A 15,517-nucleotide genomic window follows, 5' to 3' on the forward strand; every position below is an offset into this window, starting at 1 on the left:
GTAGAGCCCTGCGGAAATCGGAAATCAGAAATCGGAACCCAGCTTCGTCAGTTGTGTAGGGAGTAAAGGAGACAATGCATTCTACCGTTGGGGATTAGGGCTGAGAGGATTAGTGACACGCTGAGCATTCACAGTTTATAAACAGCGGGGCCAGGTCCCGCTGTGCACGGGGACTGTGGGTGCGGGAGGCCCTGGACCTCAGTGGAGGAGCTTGAAGGATGGAGGGGCAGTGTACCAAGTCTGATGGTGGATTCTTAGCATACGACTCAATTAATCCTCCCGGCAACCCTGGGTTAGGCAGTACCACGCCCTTACTACCTACTCAGAGAAGTCAACAAACTTTCTGATGGCCATTCAGTTAGTAAGTAACAGGCCTCACGTTTGAACCCGGGTCTCTTTGAGTCTGTTTCTTCCCTCTTACCAAGATAAAGTGTTAACCAGAGAGGTTTTGGAGAAATAAGGACTCCTGCAGTAGTAGAAGAGAAAGAAAAACTGATAAAAAGTGGAAAGATAGCTTGAAAACTAGACAAATGTCCAAACAAATGGTTAGAAATTAGCAGTATGTAATCTTGGACTAATCAGCCTGACAATTTTTTAATTACCTTTATTTTACTAAATGTAACCTATCAGCTTTAAATGAACATAAAAAATTTTAAGATAGATTTCAAATTTGTCTCGAGAAGGACTCAGGTCTTCTGGGATGGAAATGGATTCCTGATGTCCAGATGATGATAAAGTGAGCGGACAGATGTTCAGTTAAGTTAGAGTGGATGCAATAAAACTCAGATATAAATAAGTTGAAATTCAAGTAGCCAGACCTCTAGTTGAATAGAAATTTACTTTTTACATCTGAGTTTCAAGACAATAAAGCAAATTTCAACAACAGCAGCAACAAAACTTTTTATCAGGGATTATTCAGAAAAGTCACTTGCACTGACATGTGTTGTGCTCTTTCTAATCTTCCTGGTCTACTGTTACATAATAGTCGGTTAGGATGATGTTTGCTGCCAGGACCTAGGGCACTGCAGACACTCAGTGAGCAGAGAGAAAGATTAAATTATGTCAAATATAGCAAAGCAAGAAAGAAATGAATCCATTTGAAATACAGTCTAAACAAGTGGTCCTAATTATCTTTCAGGTAACTAACAATAATGACTACGAGATGAGATTCGTAAGCAGCTTGCTGACTCAATTAAGGCCTCATGCTGTGTGCTGGAGGTGGCTATAGAGTAACAAGAGAATTGTGGTCAAAGCACTCCGAATCTGGGTGGCACTCCTTTCTGTTTATCTTTTTTAATTATTAACTTCTTTATGAGCCGTTTTGAGAAGATTAACTTGCAGAATAGAGGCAAAAGTTCCAAGTACAGCCAACTTTTCATCTTCAGGGGCTGCCTTTTGAGCGGTGAGACCATAGCCAAGACTTCCAAGGACTGGTTTTACAGGCTGCGTGGTGAGACCTGGCTGCTTGTTTTTGGCTGGTGGGATGAGCATACGTGTTCCAGCATCACGGAACCATCACATGTTCTGGTTTCCGTTCCAGATCAGCTTCAGGGCCCACCCTGGCTCCGCTCATACTCATCACTTCATTTGGCCCCATTCCCCAGGATTGAGTAGGTGCACACAGAATATAGCCTTTTCCCAGTGGTGAATTGCCCAGTGAATTACCTCAAGTGGCAAAACCTACCAGAAACTACTGATTTAAGACCTTTTGCTGTTTCATTTATTAGCAATCTGCCCGTTTTCTTACTGTATCTTTACAGACCTTTCCCTGCAAATAAGGCAAAGAAAGCTCAAGTAGATAACCCAAAGTTTATTTGAGTATTTAAAGCAAATAAATCATTTGAAACTGAGCCGTATTAAGGTTGCATAAGATACTTTTTACTTTTTAGTTTGATTTTTCATAAAAAAATTGTACATTCCCAATTCAGAAGTCAAAGGTAAATGTAGTAAAAAAAATTTTTAGTACATCTTGGATAACATTTTTAGATTTAGTCTTCTTTTTTTTTTTTAATATATATATATATATATATATATATTTTTTTTTTGTATTTTTCTGAAGCTGGAAACGGGGAGAGACAGTCAGACAGACTCCTGCATACGCCCAACCGGGATCCACCTGGCACGCCCACCATGGGGCGACGCTCTGCCCACCAGGGGGCGATGCCCTGCCCCTCGGGGCGTCGCTCTGCCGCAACCAGAGCCACTCTAGTGCCTGGGGCAGAGGCCAAGGAGCCATCCCCAGCGCCCGGGCCATCTTTGCTCCAATGGAGCCTCGCTGCGGGAGGGGAAGAGAGAGACAGAGAGGAAGAAGAGGGGGAGGGATGGAGAGGCAGATGGGTACCTCTCCTGTGTGCCCTGGCCGGGAATCGAACCCGGGACCTCTGCACGCCAGGCTGACGCTCTACCACTGAGCCAACCGGCCAGGGCTAAGATTTAGTCTTCTTGAAGCATAATTATTACCACACCCTTTCAGGTTCAAAAACTTTGAGCAAATAATTCCTGTTTTCTAGACAACATCCAATTGCCTCAGTCTACTAGAGAAAAAGGTAGTCAGGAGGTAAGGAGAAGGGGGAATGGTGAGTGATGGGGGTGATGTTTTAAACAGGTCAAAGGGACCCTCTAAGGCAGGCGTCCCCAAACTACAGCCCCCTGAGGCCATTTATCCGGCCTCCCGCCGCACTTCCAGAAGGGGCACCTCTTTCATTGGTGGTCAGTGAGCGGAGCACTGTATGTGGTGGCCCTCCAACGGTCTAAGGGACAGTGAACTGGCCCCCTGTGTAAAAAGTTTGGGGACCCCTGCTCTAGGGTCATCTTTGAACAGAGACCCAAAGGAAGCAAAGGAGAGGTCTGTGTTGATAACTGGGAGAACATTTCAGGTTCTTGCGAAGGCTCTGAGATGGACTGAGAAAGTCAGTCGGTATGAGTAGAACAGATCAAGAGGGAAAGTGGTACAAGGTGAGGCTAAACCATATGGTATCTTCTAGGCCAAGGCGGAAACTTGTGTTTTGCTCTGATGAGATTGGAGCTGTTGGACTGTTTTGAGCAGAGGAATGACGGAACATGTTTTGATGGGATCACTCTGGCTGCTGAGATGAAAATAGACTGAAGGCGATCAGTGTAGGATCAGGTAGACTAGATAAGAGGATATTGCGATCACAGGGTAGAGATGGTCAGAAGGGCAGAGGTACAGGTGTTAAGACGTTTTAAAGATATAGCTGAAAGAAATTACTAATGGAGAGAAGTCAAGGTTGATGCCAGGGCTTTGGACCTGAGCAACTGGAAGAATGGAATTCGAACGGATGGGGAAGACGGGGCAGAGCTGGTTTTAAGGCAGAGGGTAGGAGGCAGGGAAATTCAAGGGTTTGATTTTTGACATGATTTGTATCTACTGAGTAGCAAACATCCTTTAAATATCCTTCAAAAATGCGTATGTTACATAAAGTAATACATGTAAAAAAAATCGCCTGGTCCTGGAGAACCTTATACCTTATATAGCCAGAGAACTCCTTGGTGTTTCTCCCTTCATTCCTTTCCTAGAGTACATTTCCCTAGTGTCTTTACTGCTCTGTTTCTGAACTTACGTCCTGATTCCATTTTGGTGACCTTCTTGGTTATGTTCTTGGAATTTTGTGCTTCCTAACACATGAACTTGTAAGAACCAAGATCAGAGGTTTTAGGTTCCAGTCGTTTCCATGTGGTTGTTTTATGTGTAAACTGGAAGGGCAGGGTAAACGACTTCCTGGATCTTTGAACATTCCTCTACTGGATGATTGGCTACTTAAGCTGAGGCTATTGCTTTTTGGATGTGTCCTTCCCAATGAACAGAAAGGGATTGTAACTGGTTATCTTTTTTCTTTCCTGATGTAGCCTAAACCTGATAAAAAGCTTGACAGTCAATATTGAATAGTGAAAGTTTCTGAATACATTTTAAGCAACTAAATATGGGTTTTTTTGTCTCTTTTGTCTCATCTGTCTAGCACCTGACAGCTACAAAGTGCACGAGAAGAAGAATGCTGCCTCCAACCGGCCCCCCTCTGCTATTTCAGGACAAAGTAGCCACTACTCAGGAAACAAACCAGGTACAATGTATTGCATTTGCTGTGGGAAAGGGAAGTGATTACAAAAGCCGTGACCGCCTGCAAGGATTTAGGAGAGCGTGGTTCCATTCTGCCGACAACACACACACTCATACTGACTTGTATGAATTTAAGTCAGAGAACTTCTCACAGCCTTGATTATCTCTTTATTTTTTTTTTTATTTTTTTATTTTTTTAAATTTAAATTTTATTTTATTTATTCATTTTAGAAAGGAGAGAGAGGGGGAGTTGATTATCTCTTTAAAACAGAGATTCCAAGACAAGCTCTACTTACCTCTTAATCAGTTTGACAATCAATGAGTTAGACATTGACTTTTCCCTTTTTTTTCATTCAATATACTTTATTTATCCTGTTTATTAAATCTTCCCTGAGTTGAAAGCAATCCCCTTTGGGCAGAGATTTCTTACTCTTTTTTCCTTTTTGACTCCTTTCTTGGCCCTGGCCGGTTGGCTCAGCGGTAGAGCGTCGGCCTGGCGTGCGGGGGACCCGGGTTCGATTCCTGGCCAGGGCACATAGGAGAGACGCCCATTTGCTTCTCCACCCCCCCCCTTCCTCTCTGTCTCTCTCTTCCCCTCCCGCAGCCAAGGCTCCATTGGAGCAAGGATGGCCCAGGCTCTGGGGATGGCTCCTTGGCCTCTGCCCCAGGCGCTAGAGTGGCTCTGGTCCTGGCAGAGCGATGCCCCGGAGGGGCAGAGCATCGCCCCCTGGTGGGCAGAGCGTTGCCCCTGGTGGGCGTGCCGGGTGGATCCCGGTCGGGCGCATGCGAGAGTCTGTCTGACTGTCTCTCCCCATTTCCGGCTTCAGAAAAATACAAAAAAAAAAAAAAAAAAGACTCCTTTCTTTTCAACACAGAGGAGAGTTGCATGGTGTATAATAAATGTTCATGTGTTCTCTGAATGAATGAATTTACTGAGATGCATCATGTGCTAGGCACTATATTAATGCCAGAGCAACATTATATTATTTAATCCTTACAGTGATGTGAGGTAGGTTCTATTGCACCTTTGTTTTATAGGTAATGAGTAAAAACCCATACCATAGCTTGAGACTTAGAGAAGCTGATAGATAAGTGACTCGGCAAGTGAGTGACGAATAGGAACTGAACTCATGCCTGTCTGAGCACAAGCTGGGTCCTCACATATGTAAATATCTCTTCAGAATAACTGCACTTGGGATTCTATTTGTTGTTAAGGAACAGGCATTTAAAGTATAAAAATAGCCTGACCTGTGGTGGCGCAGTGGATAAAGCATCGACCTGGAATGCTGAGGTCGCCGGTTCAATACCCTGCACTTGCCTGGTCTAAGGCACATATGGGAGTTGAAGCTTCCTGCTCCTCCCCCCTTTCTCTCTCTCTCTCTCTCTCTCTCACTCTCTCTCTCCTCTCAAAATGAATAAATAAATAAAGTATAAAAATAATAGAACTTCAGTAGCTTAGGAACACAAAATAGCGTGTATATTGTTTGATGAAAATAGCCAAAAGGCAATAATTATGTTACGTTTTTACGTATTTCTTTTGCCATGTGTCCTTTTATTTTATTTCCTAGTTTTACTAAGATATAATGATGTGTAGCAGTGTATAAGTTTAAGGTGTACAACATAATGATTTGACTAACATATATTAGAAAATGATTCCCACGATGCATTTAGTTAACACCCATCATCATAAATAGATACAAAAAAAATGGGTCTTTTTCCTAGTGATGAAAGATCTTAGTATTTGCTATCTTATGTAATGATTTTTTTTAATTTCTAAATTTTATTTGGAAAATTAACTTTAACAGATGTAATGTTTTTAAATAGACAAAAAAGTGCTTGGAAATCCTCAGGAAAATCATATTAAAGTGTATCACTGAAAGTATATTTATATGTGCTCATTGTAAGACATAGCCATATATTATATATCAAATTCACTGGACAAAAAAATAAATGATATTTATCTGTGTATATCATTTGTTGTTTTTTTTTTAAATACATTCTTCATCCCACGTTTTATGTCCCGTTTTCAGACCCGCCGCCTGTGCTGCGAGTTGACGACCGGCAGCGCCTGGCCCGGGAGCGCCGTGAGGAGCGGCAGAAGCAGCTAGGTATTTCTGTCCCTCGCCTGCTCTTCAAGGCTCACTGTTGTTGAAGTGGTGCTCGTTCCCCCTCAAGGATAATGGACACTTCCATTGAGCAAATAGACATCTCTATAGTAACTATGCTCTCTCACATGCCTTTTTGAGTTTTGCAAAGCAGAATTTAGTGCATGATATAAACACAGGACTAAATTTTAAGCGACAATAAAGTCCAGCTCAGGATTAAGGTCATTTTCACTTCTTCTTATATTGTAATCAAAGTTCGATGTGGCACTGGAGGGAATGTATACATGAGAGGCTCTGCTTACATTTTACAACTTAAGACATACAGGGACAGTAAGCACGTGGTTCTTTTTGTTTGAACAGTTACGAGACTCTGCACTGCTAGGGCATTGAACGCCTTCCATGTTAAAGTAATGCCGCTGTTGAACTTATAGACAGATGCTACCATTTTGCTCCAGGAAAAGCACAAGACCTAGTGCTGAGGTGTCTTTTTCTTTGGTTACCGAAGGCCCTGGCGAAAGGTGAGCACCTGCCGTGCTTGCCATAGAATCATCTAGAGAGCTGGGTCACAGGACGGGCTCCCAGGAAGCAGGGATCAGAACCCTCGGCAGCATTGAGCCAGGATGCTGGTGCCAACCTCCCCTTCGCTTTGCAGTCCATTTATGCAAAGTTGCTAAAACAGGATCCTCTCCTCACGTACCTTGGAAAGATGAAACGCCTGGTCAGTATGTCTGCGTTTCTGGGGTGCCTAGGTATTTTAACACTAGGGCTCACTAGGGTTGTCAAAATCTTTCCAGTGGATGACCCACAAATTTTTAAAGTTCTGCTGCATTTTATAAGAGTTCATATTTCAATTGAAGAACCCAGCCCCCGTGTCCCCTCTTTTTTAAAATTCTTATTCAAGAACCCAAATTGGCCTAGGCCGGTGCACAGTGAATACAGCATCAGCTCAGCGTATGGACTTCCTAGGTTCGATTCCCGGCCAGGGCACACAGGAGAAGCGCCCATTTGCTTCTCCACACCCCCCCCCCTTCCTCTCTTCCCCTCCCGCAGCCAAGGCTCCATTGGAGCAGAGATGGCCCGGGCGCTGGGGATGGCTCCTTGGCCTCTGCCCCAGGCGCTAGAGTGGCTCTGGTCGCGGCAGAGCGACGCCCCGGAGAGGCAGAGCATCGCCTCCTGGTGGGCAGAGCGTTGCCCCTGGTGGGCGTGCCGGGTGGATCCCGGTCGGGCGCATGCGGGAGTCTGTCTGACTGTCTCTCCCCGTTTCCAGCTTCAGAAAAAAAAATAAAAAAATAAAAAATTAATTAATTAATTAATTAAAATAAATAAATAAATAAATTGGAGGCCCAAACCTCAAGGGCTGGTTGCAGTCCAGTGCGGAGGCAGATGAACACAAAGCAATATATAATAATACAGGATGCTGTTGGGGCGGGGTGCACAAGGGGTGTTGAGAACCCACAGAAGCACCTAACCCAGCCTGGGGTGTTGGGTGCCACCTGAGCTTGCCACTAGAGGATGAAGAAGAGTCATCAGGGAGATAGAAGAGGCAGGGACTGGAGAGTAATGATGCAAGGACAGGAGGGAAGAAGACATTTAGTAACATCCTCCTTCATTATTATATTGGTCAGTCATTTTCAGATTATTGTGTTATCTTTTTACTTTTTTGGTAAACCAGTATATAATAGGGTGTTTCTCTTTCTTCTTAACCCTGCCATATTAAATAACATACTTTTCCTTAATTCTGATCTCTTTTGTTGTTGTTAAGAAACATAATTTTAATGAACTACATCAATTCTGATTTGTTACTTTGCATTAATTGCACTGGATTTTTAAATTTTATAAGTGTCTGTTGCTTATTCTTTTCCATTTAAGCCTTTATAGTAGAAACTAAGTCTTAAGACCTTCTCTGGAATCTTTATAAATATAGAAATAGCCCTGGCCGGTTGGCTCAGCGGTAGAGCGTCGGCCTAGCGTGCGGAGGACCCGGGTTCGATTCCCGGCCAGGGCACACAGGAGAAGCGCCCATTTGCTTCTCCACCCCTCCACCGCACTTTCCTCTCTGTCTCTCTCTTCCCCTCCCGCAGCCAAGGCTCCATTGGAGCAAAGATGGCCCGGGCACTGGGGATGGCTCTGTGGCCTCTGCCCCAGGCGCTAGAGTGGCTCTGGTCGCAATATGGCGACGCCCAGGATGGGCAGAGCATCGCCCCCTGGTGGGCAGAGCGTCGCCCCATGGTGGGCGTGCCGGGTGGATCCCGGTCGGGCGCATGCGGGAGTCTGTCTGACTGTCTCTCCCCGTTTCCAGCTTCAGAAAAAAAAAAAAAAAAAAAAAAGAAATAAACATTCCCGCAAATGCCACATACATTTGTAAAGAGCCATTTAAAGTCGAGCTTCTAATCTAAGCTTGGAATACCTAAGAGTGATTAAATAAAAAAACCTTCAGTCCTAAAAGAAAATCAAAGGGCATACCTGACGAACGACTCATAAACTGCAGAAGCTATAGTAGCAGTTGAATATTTTTTTACAAAGGGGATGACGGACTGTCTGTCGCTCAATAGCAGATCTTTGGACTGTGCCTTTCTGAAAACAAAATAGTTGGTAACATCGGTATTACAGCTTTCAGACTTTACAGCTTCCCAAGTTTAAAAAAAAAATGGAGTGCATTCCAGAAATTCCAACAAAGTAAAATATAAAATGATTGGCCAAAGAAACTGATTTTTCACTGATTGATGTAGGTTGAAATTAACATTAAAAGATTTTTCTAATCCACTTTTTTTTTAAAGCAGAGTAGAGAGAATAAAGGTCTTTTTGTTTGTTTTTTTGAGGGCATATCATGTTTTACTGATTGCAAATGGGAGGACCTATTAATAATGTTCTATGGGTTAAACCTCTGAGTCATGCTTTAATGTTTCTGTGGTAGGATTATGTCATGTGGCCTGCTCTTTCCTACGTGATCTTTCCATTTGTCACATAAAATCAGGCATAATTCTTCATGTTGGGGATTGTTCTCTCTAGTTGAGCAGATGGACTCTGAAAGCATTATTTGTCTGCCTCAAAAGCTTTATACATGAAGGAATCTCCTCAACTGCTCTGTTTCATCTGATTCTATTCAGGCCATTTTCTCAAACTTCTCTTTCTTGACTTCTGCACCTTTTTTGCCATCTCTCTTCTAAACTTTAATTTTGCTTTTTCCTAGAGGAAAAAGATCTTATTTGTTCTCATGGTCTCAGCTCTCCTTTTCTGGTGCTATGGGCTTCACAGTTCCAGCTATTCAGGAAGCAAAAGATGCATTCCCATTATCTAAAACTCAACTTCTATACAGTTCCATTCTTCATCAACTTTCATTCCAAAACTGACTCCTCATGGTAATTTCTGTGTCCTGATCAATTGCATCAGTATTTTTCTGGCCCCAAGAAATTATTCCTTTAGGCGATTTTTGATATTTTTGGTACCGCTGGAGAGACTGGTATCTTTCTGACTACTAGTGTGAGCATTGGGTCTTTTTAAAAGGGGGTAATTTATTGCTTCATAATCATTTTGAAATATTCCTTAATTTTTGTGAGCAGTGTGTATATATATATGTATTGTGTTAGCCCATTTGGGACTTGGTTTTATTTATTTTTTTTTTTACAGAGACAGAGAGAGAGTCAGAATGAAGGATAGACAGGGACAGACAGACAGGAACGGAGAGATGAGAAGCATCAATCATTAGTTTTTTCATTGCGCATTGTGACACCTTATTTATTCATTGATTGCTTTCTCATATGTGCCTTGACCATGGGTCTTCAGCAGACCGAGTAACCCCTTGCTTGAGCCAGTGACCTTGAGTCCAAGCTGGTGAATTTTTGCTCAAACCAGATGAGCCCACACTCAAGCTGGCAACCTTGGGGTCTCAAACCTGGGTCTTCCGCATCCCAGTCTGACGCTCTATCCACTGTGCCACCGCCTGGTCAGGCAGCATTGGGTCTTTTGCAGAATAAAACATTCTTCCTTCCTTGGTGGCCCAATGCTATGCACTGACAGGTGCCCACCCTGGCCTGCTGGACTCAGCCTAGTGCTCTCGGTGGGGCTTCACTCTCTCTAGCCCAGTATGTACATGGAAGTTGCCACACTCTCTTTACCCTTTATAAATTCATTTAGTCATAAGACTAGCTGACCTCTGTCTTCAATGTAAACCTTGGATCCGTGACTTTTTTTTTTTTTTGTATTTTTCTGAAGTTGGAAATGGGGAGGCAGTCAGACAGACTCCTGCATGCACCCGACCGGGATCCACCTGGCATGCCCACCAGGGGGCGATGCTCTGCCCATCTGGGGCGTTGCTCTGTTGCAACCAGAGCCATTCTAGCGCCTGAGGCAGAGGCCATGGAGCCATCCCCAGCGCCCGGGCCAACTCTGCTCCAATGGAGCCTTGGCTGCGGGAGGGGAAGAGAGAGACAGAGAGGAAGGAGAGGTGGAGGGCTGGAGAAGAGGATGGGTGCTTCTCCTGTGTGCCCTGGCCAAGAATCAAACCCAGGACTCCTGCATGCTGGGCCGACGCTCTACCACTGAGCCAACTGGCCAGGGCCTCGGATCCGTGACTTTTAATTTGCTGCTTCTGCTGTCATCCTAGTCCAGGCTTTAAGAATTTACATCTCAATCACCAGATCTGTCTCACTGATGCACTTCATTGCTCCAGCTCTGCCACAGTTCGTACCAGTGTTTATTTTTGGAAGCCTCCTTCGTCTTCATTATCTTTCTCCTTTCAGAAATTCTATCATTTTCTCACTGTATCTTATATCTTGTGTAACTATCATATTTTAGTTCACACTGTGATGCTACTTTATACTCCCCTGAACTTTTTCTTGTTGGATTTTATATAACTCCCTGGTTGTGTATATTTTAAGCTTTTAAAGGGTATGGCACAATGCTGCATATAAACAAACATGTAATATTGGCTGATTTTCCTAATTTTTACTGATTTTACTCGTTTTCAACTAAGTAATAATATTAATATTATTAATAAACAGGAATAACAGTGTTTATTAAGCAGTAACTATGGACCAAGCAGTGTTCTAAATAATTCACTATGTATTATCATATTTAGTAGCAAATTAACACAGTGGTTGTACTTTTATATTGTGTAGGCATGCCATAGTTACTAAAGTAATTTATTTAATAGAATGTCATTTATTTTAGTCTTAAAACACATTGTGATAATTTTTTTTAAAAGCACGAGAGAAAGAGAAGGACATGCAGGGAGAGACAGGCAGGAAGGGAGAGAGATGAGAAGCATCAATTCTTCGTTGCTGCTCCTTAGGTATTCATTGCCTTGACCGGAGGGCTCCTGCTGAGCCAATAACCCCTTGCTCATGACCTTGGGCTCATTTTAGCAACCTTTGGGCTCAAGCTGGCAACCTCATGCTAATATTTAATGTGTGGTTGCTGTTGAGCCAGGTACAAGGATATTGAAATGAAAAGATCGACCTCCTGGAGCTTAGGTTGCCTTGTGTCCCACCTGGAATGTTTCTCCTGAGCTCTCCACATAGCTCATTTCTCTCACTTCAGGGGTGGTTAAATGCTATCTTTTTAAGTGGGACCTTCCTTGACCACCTTACTCAAACTTCAGACTAGCACTCTGTGTGTGTCTGCATATCACGTTCAACATCTAAGCATGTATGTATTTCACATATGTATGTCTGTCCCCACTAGAGTATAGGTTCCATAAGAGAAAGGACTGTGTCATTATTTTTATTTCTATAACCCAGTTCCTAGAACAGTGCTTGACACATAGTGAATGTCTAACCATTGTTTGTTGCATCTTAAATGAATATATAGTCTATGCATTTTATTATAAGTATAGATGAGCCTGACCTGTGGTGGCGCAGTGGATAAAGCGTCGACCTGGAATGCTGAGGTCGCCGGTTCGAAACCTGCACTTGTCTGGTCAAGGCACATATGGGAGTTGATGCTTCCTGCTCCTCCCCCCTTTCTCTCTCTCTCTCTCCTCTCTAAAATGAATAAATAAATAAATAATAAATAAATAAGTATAGATGAATGTGACAGTGGTATATTGTCAATTAGTTAAAGCATTACCAAGGTATCAGGTAATGCCTGCCCTTATAATTGTTCAGTCAAACAAGTCTTGAATACTTATTCTTAAGCATTTTCTCAGATGAACAAAGATGCAAAGGCAATCTATCAAAAAGTTGTGTCTTGAAACTGCTTTTTCTTCATTTATGTTATAAAGCTAGTGGTTCTGTAGTATATTGACAAAATTCAAGAAAATATTTCAGGAATGTGTACCAGACAAATACTCTTCTGTGTTTAGGGAGATTCAAGGTTTCCCTTTTTGAAGATGATTCAAATCAGGTTTGCAGTATTAATGTGAATAGAATCACACTCCCCACTGGAGCTTTCTGGGATTCTATAAAATTATGAAAGATTCTCAAAGACTTATATGATTAACTCATATAGCTCATGAAGAAAACTTTGAGCTAATAAAATCTGTCATTCAATTCATTGATATTGGATTTTGTAACTAAGTTCAAAGCTGTAAAAGAGATCTATCATAATGTAATGTGTTGGAAACAACAACAAAGGATTTTGACCATCAAACATACATCGATTAAATTATATATGAGATTTTTTCTCAGATAATTTCACCCAACTTCCTTGCCTTTCCAGTCGTAGTTTGGTGGGGGGTTTTGCCTTTTTTTTTTTTCCTCTCTAATATCAATTTGTTGTCAACTCAGGGACAGCACTATTAATAATAAGAGTGTAATCAAGCAATAAATGATTCATTTCAATCTGGCTTAGAATGTTTATCTCAAAAATGTTGATAGGGAAGTTAGGGTTCATTAGTAAATAACCAGGAATGCTGTACCTCTGATTACAGCCATAAGTAAAACTGCCCCTGATTAGGACAGCCATTGGTTTTGACAGAACTACCCACCAAAAAATGAGCTTTGGGAAAGCAGACATTCTTCTGGATAAAACTTCAGCAGATCTGTGGTCAATCTTGGCATCCGGTCTCCCACGTTTTCACTTGATGACTATCGTGCACGAGCTGCTAAGGCTGTCAGGCAGGGTGTGAGTATCGGAGGGATCTGAATTCACTCTGGTGGCGGGGATATAGACATCGGCACATACTGAAGCAGCTAGATCATGAGTCAGGCTCAGGGCTGGAAAGAAGAAATGCTTGTTATGGGACGAATAGGTAACTCAGAGGCTGAAACTTCAACATAAAATCAACCATCGTGATTAAGCAGCCATTATTTCTTTCTTTCAAATTTACTTTGCTGAAGATGAAAAGATCTCAAAACCTGAAAAAGTACAGGGTTTTATAAACACATGATGATAAAGACTAAGAATGACGTTAGAAGACCAGGATCTTTACAATGGACAACCAACTTGTCCCCATCTAGAGGAGGAACTTTAGTCATTGGGAGGTGTTCCAAATCATGCCTCTTAATATAATGGCTCGTTGTTTGCTTCTAGAGTCAGAAAGTCCAGAGTTTGAATTCCAGTTCCACCACTGGCTTATTGTGAGACATCAGGCAGGTTACTTCACCCCTCTGTGTCCCAGACCTATCATGATAAAATGGTTAATAGCAGTGTCTCCCTCACAGAGTGGCTGTGAAGATAATACCTGTAAAGTACATAAGAGTCAGATCAGAACAAAGTAAGAGGTGAGACATCTCCCCTTGATGATGATGGTGATACAGATGAGGATGGAAGGTCATGTGATTCCACAGATCCTGGCTTAGATGCCTGTGGCTGGGGAAGCCCAGTGTTTCTGAGTAAGGGGAGGCAGAGGTAGAGGGTGTTTATGCTTCCTGGTCTAGCACAGCAGGGCTGGAAGACAGTTAGGTGAAGAGGGTGGCAACATTCCGTGAAGGATGAGAGTGAGGTTGGGTTAAGGCAGTGACAAAAGAATTGCTTTTTTCCTTTAGCAAAACTCCATTTACTTTAGTGCAGTGGTTCTCAAACTTTTTGAAGTCGGGGAGCATTTAAAATCCTACAAATAATTGTAGGCGCACTATATACAAATTTCTGAGAAATATGTTATAATAATTAAGTCAAATATTAAAGAAAAAATATAAAGTCCAAGCATGCTTTTATGGTAATTAAACAAAATAAATATGACAAAATTAAATTTATTCTAACATTAAAAAACATTTTATGTTACATTTTTTGAGTTATGCTTTCTAGAATTTGTAAAAAAGAGGGTTAAAAAAATAAAAAAAAAAAAAAAAGTTATCTTTTTATATATAGGTACATTCTTAGTAAGATTCAGTAAATTTCTTCAATGTTTGGGCATATATCTGAAAGGCAAACTCTCATTTCCTCATCAATACATTGAAGAATTCCTCTCTTTTTACTTTTAATTGTGTTGAGGGTAGAAAATCCTAATTCACATAAATAGGATATTGAAAATTGTAATAAAATATTCAAAGCTTTTTTAGATGTTGCCACATATTCTTCTTTTATAGAAATCCAAAAGGCTTCAAGAGACAATTCCTTATGTTTAATCATCAATCCAAAACCCCCACCATACATATCATCTTAACTTTACACCAAACAAAGGATAGAAGACACTTGCCTCCAGTCTTTCCAGGAACATGGGGTTAGTATAAACAATCCAGGACCACAGCCTAACAGCCTTTTGCAACCTAATCAGGCAAGTGAGGTGGGGGGGTTAGGCAGACTGTCAGCTTACAGCCAATTCCCCACACCTCTGTTCCCCAAAAATCTAAACTCCAAAAACCCTATTGGTTTTTTGGTCCCCAACAGGCACATATTTCTCTAGAATACCAGAGGGTGCACCTGGAAATCTTCTAAGGCACATCAATGCTCCCTGGTGCACACTTTGAGAACCACTGCTTTAGGAAAAGTGAAGTGTTCCTTGAAGCCCTAAAGATAAGAAGTTTTGGCGCTTTATTGCTTTCTTATCTCAAAGTCCTTCAGCATATTGTATGAGGAAGGTCTTCTACAGGAACAAACCCCTGTCCCAGGACCTCAGCCCCATTACCCTCCAGGGAGAAGATTTAGGTGCCTACTGAATGCTCTGGGCTTTTTCAACTGGGTCCTAATGATTTCAGTAACCATCCCAGGTTGATAATGTTCTCACCTTAAGCTAAGTGTTAAGACATAGATGTATCTTTGGTGAAGGGATGCTTGAGTTGGTGTGATGAACGCAGAATTCAATATACGATGATGTATTGTAGAATTGTGCACCTGAAACCTGGGTAATTAACCAATATTACCCTAATGAAGACAATAATGTTTTTAAAAAATAGATGCATCACATTGCTAATCCACAGGTGTCAGGGTCCAAATATATTTCTGTTTTCTGCCTGTAAAC

At 42.0% G+C, this 15,517-nt stretch overlaps 1 protein-coding gene across 8 annotated transcripts in view; it reads left to right on the forward strand.

The window, feature by feature from the left end:
• MAP7 (microtubule associated protein 7) overlaps nt 1–15,517 on the forward strand; it is a 178,243-nt gene that overhangs the window by 107,612 nt on the left and 55,114 nt on the right. For all 8 annotated transcript variants that reach the window (XM_066373153.1, XM_066373158.1, XM_066373155.1 and 5 more), the window contains exons 2-3: nt 3,978–4,079; nt 6,106–6,183. In XM_066373153.1, coding sequence (XP_066229250.1) covers nt 3,978–4,079; nt 6,106–6,183 — 180 coding nt within the window. The remainder of the gene's footprint in view (nt 1–3,977; nt 4,080–6,105; nt 6,184–15,517) is intronic.

This window comes from Saccopteryx leptura, chromosome 3, assembly GCF_036850995.1.
Source record: "Saccopteryx leptura isolate mSacLep1 chromosome 3, mSacLep1_pri_phased_curated, whole genome shotgun sequence".
NCBI lineage: Eukaryota > Metazoa > Chordata > Mammalia > Chiroptera > Emballonuridae > Saccopteryx > Saccopteryx leptura.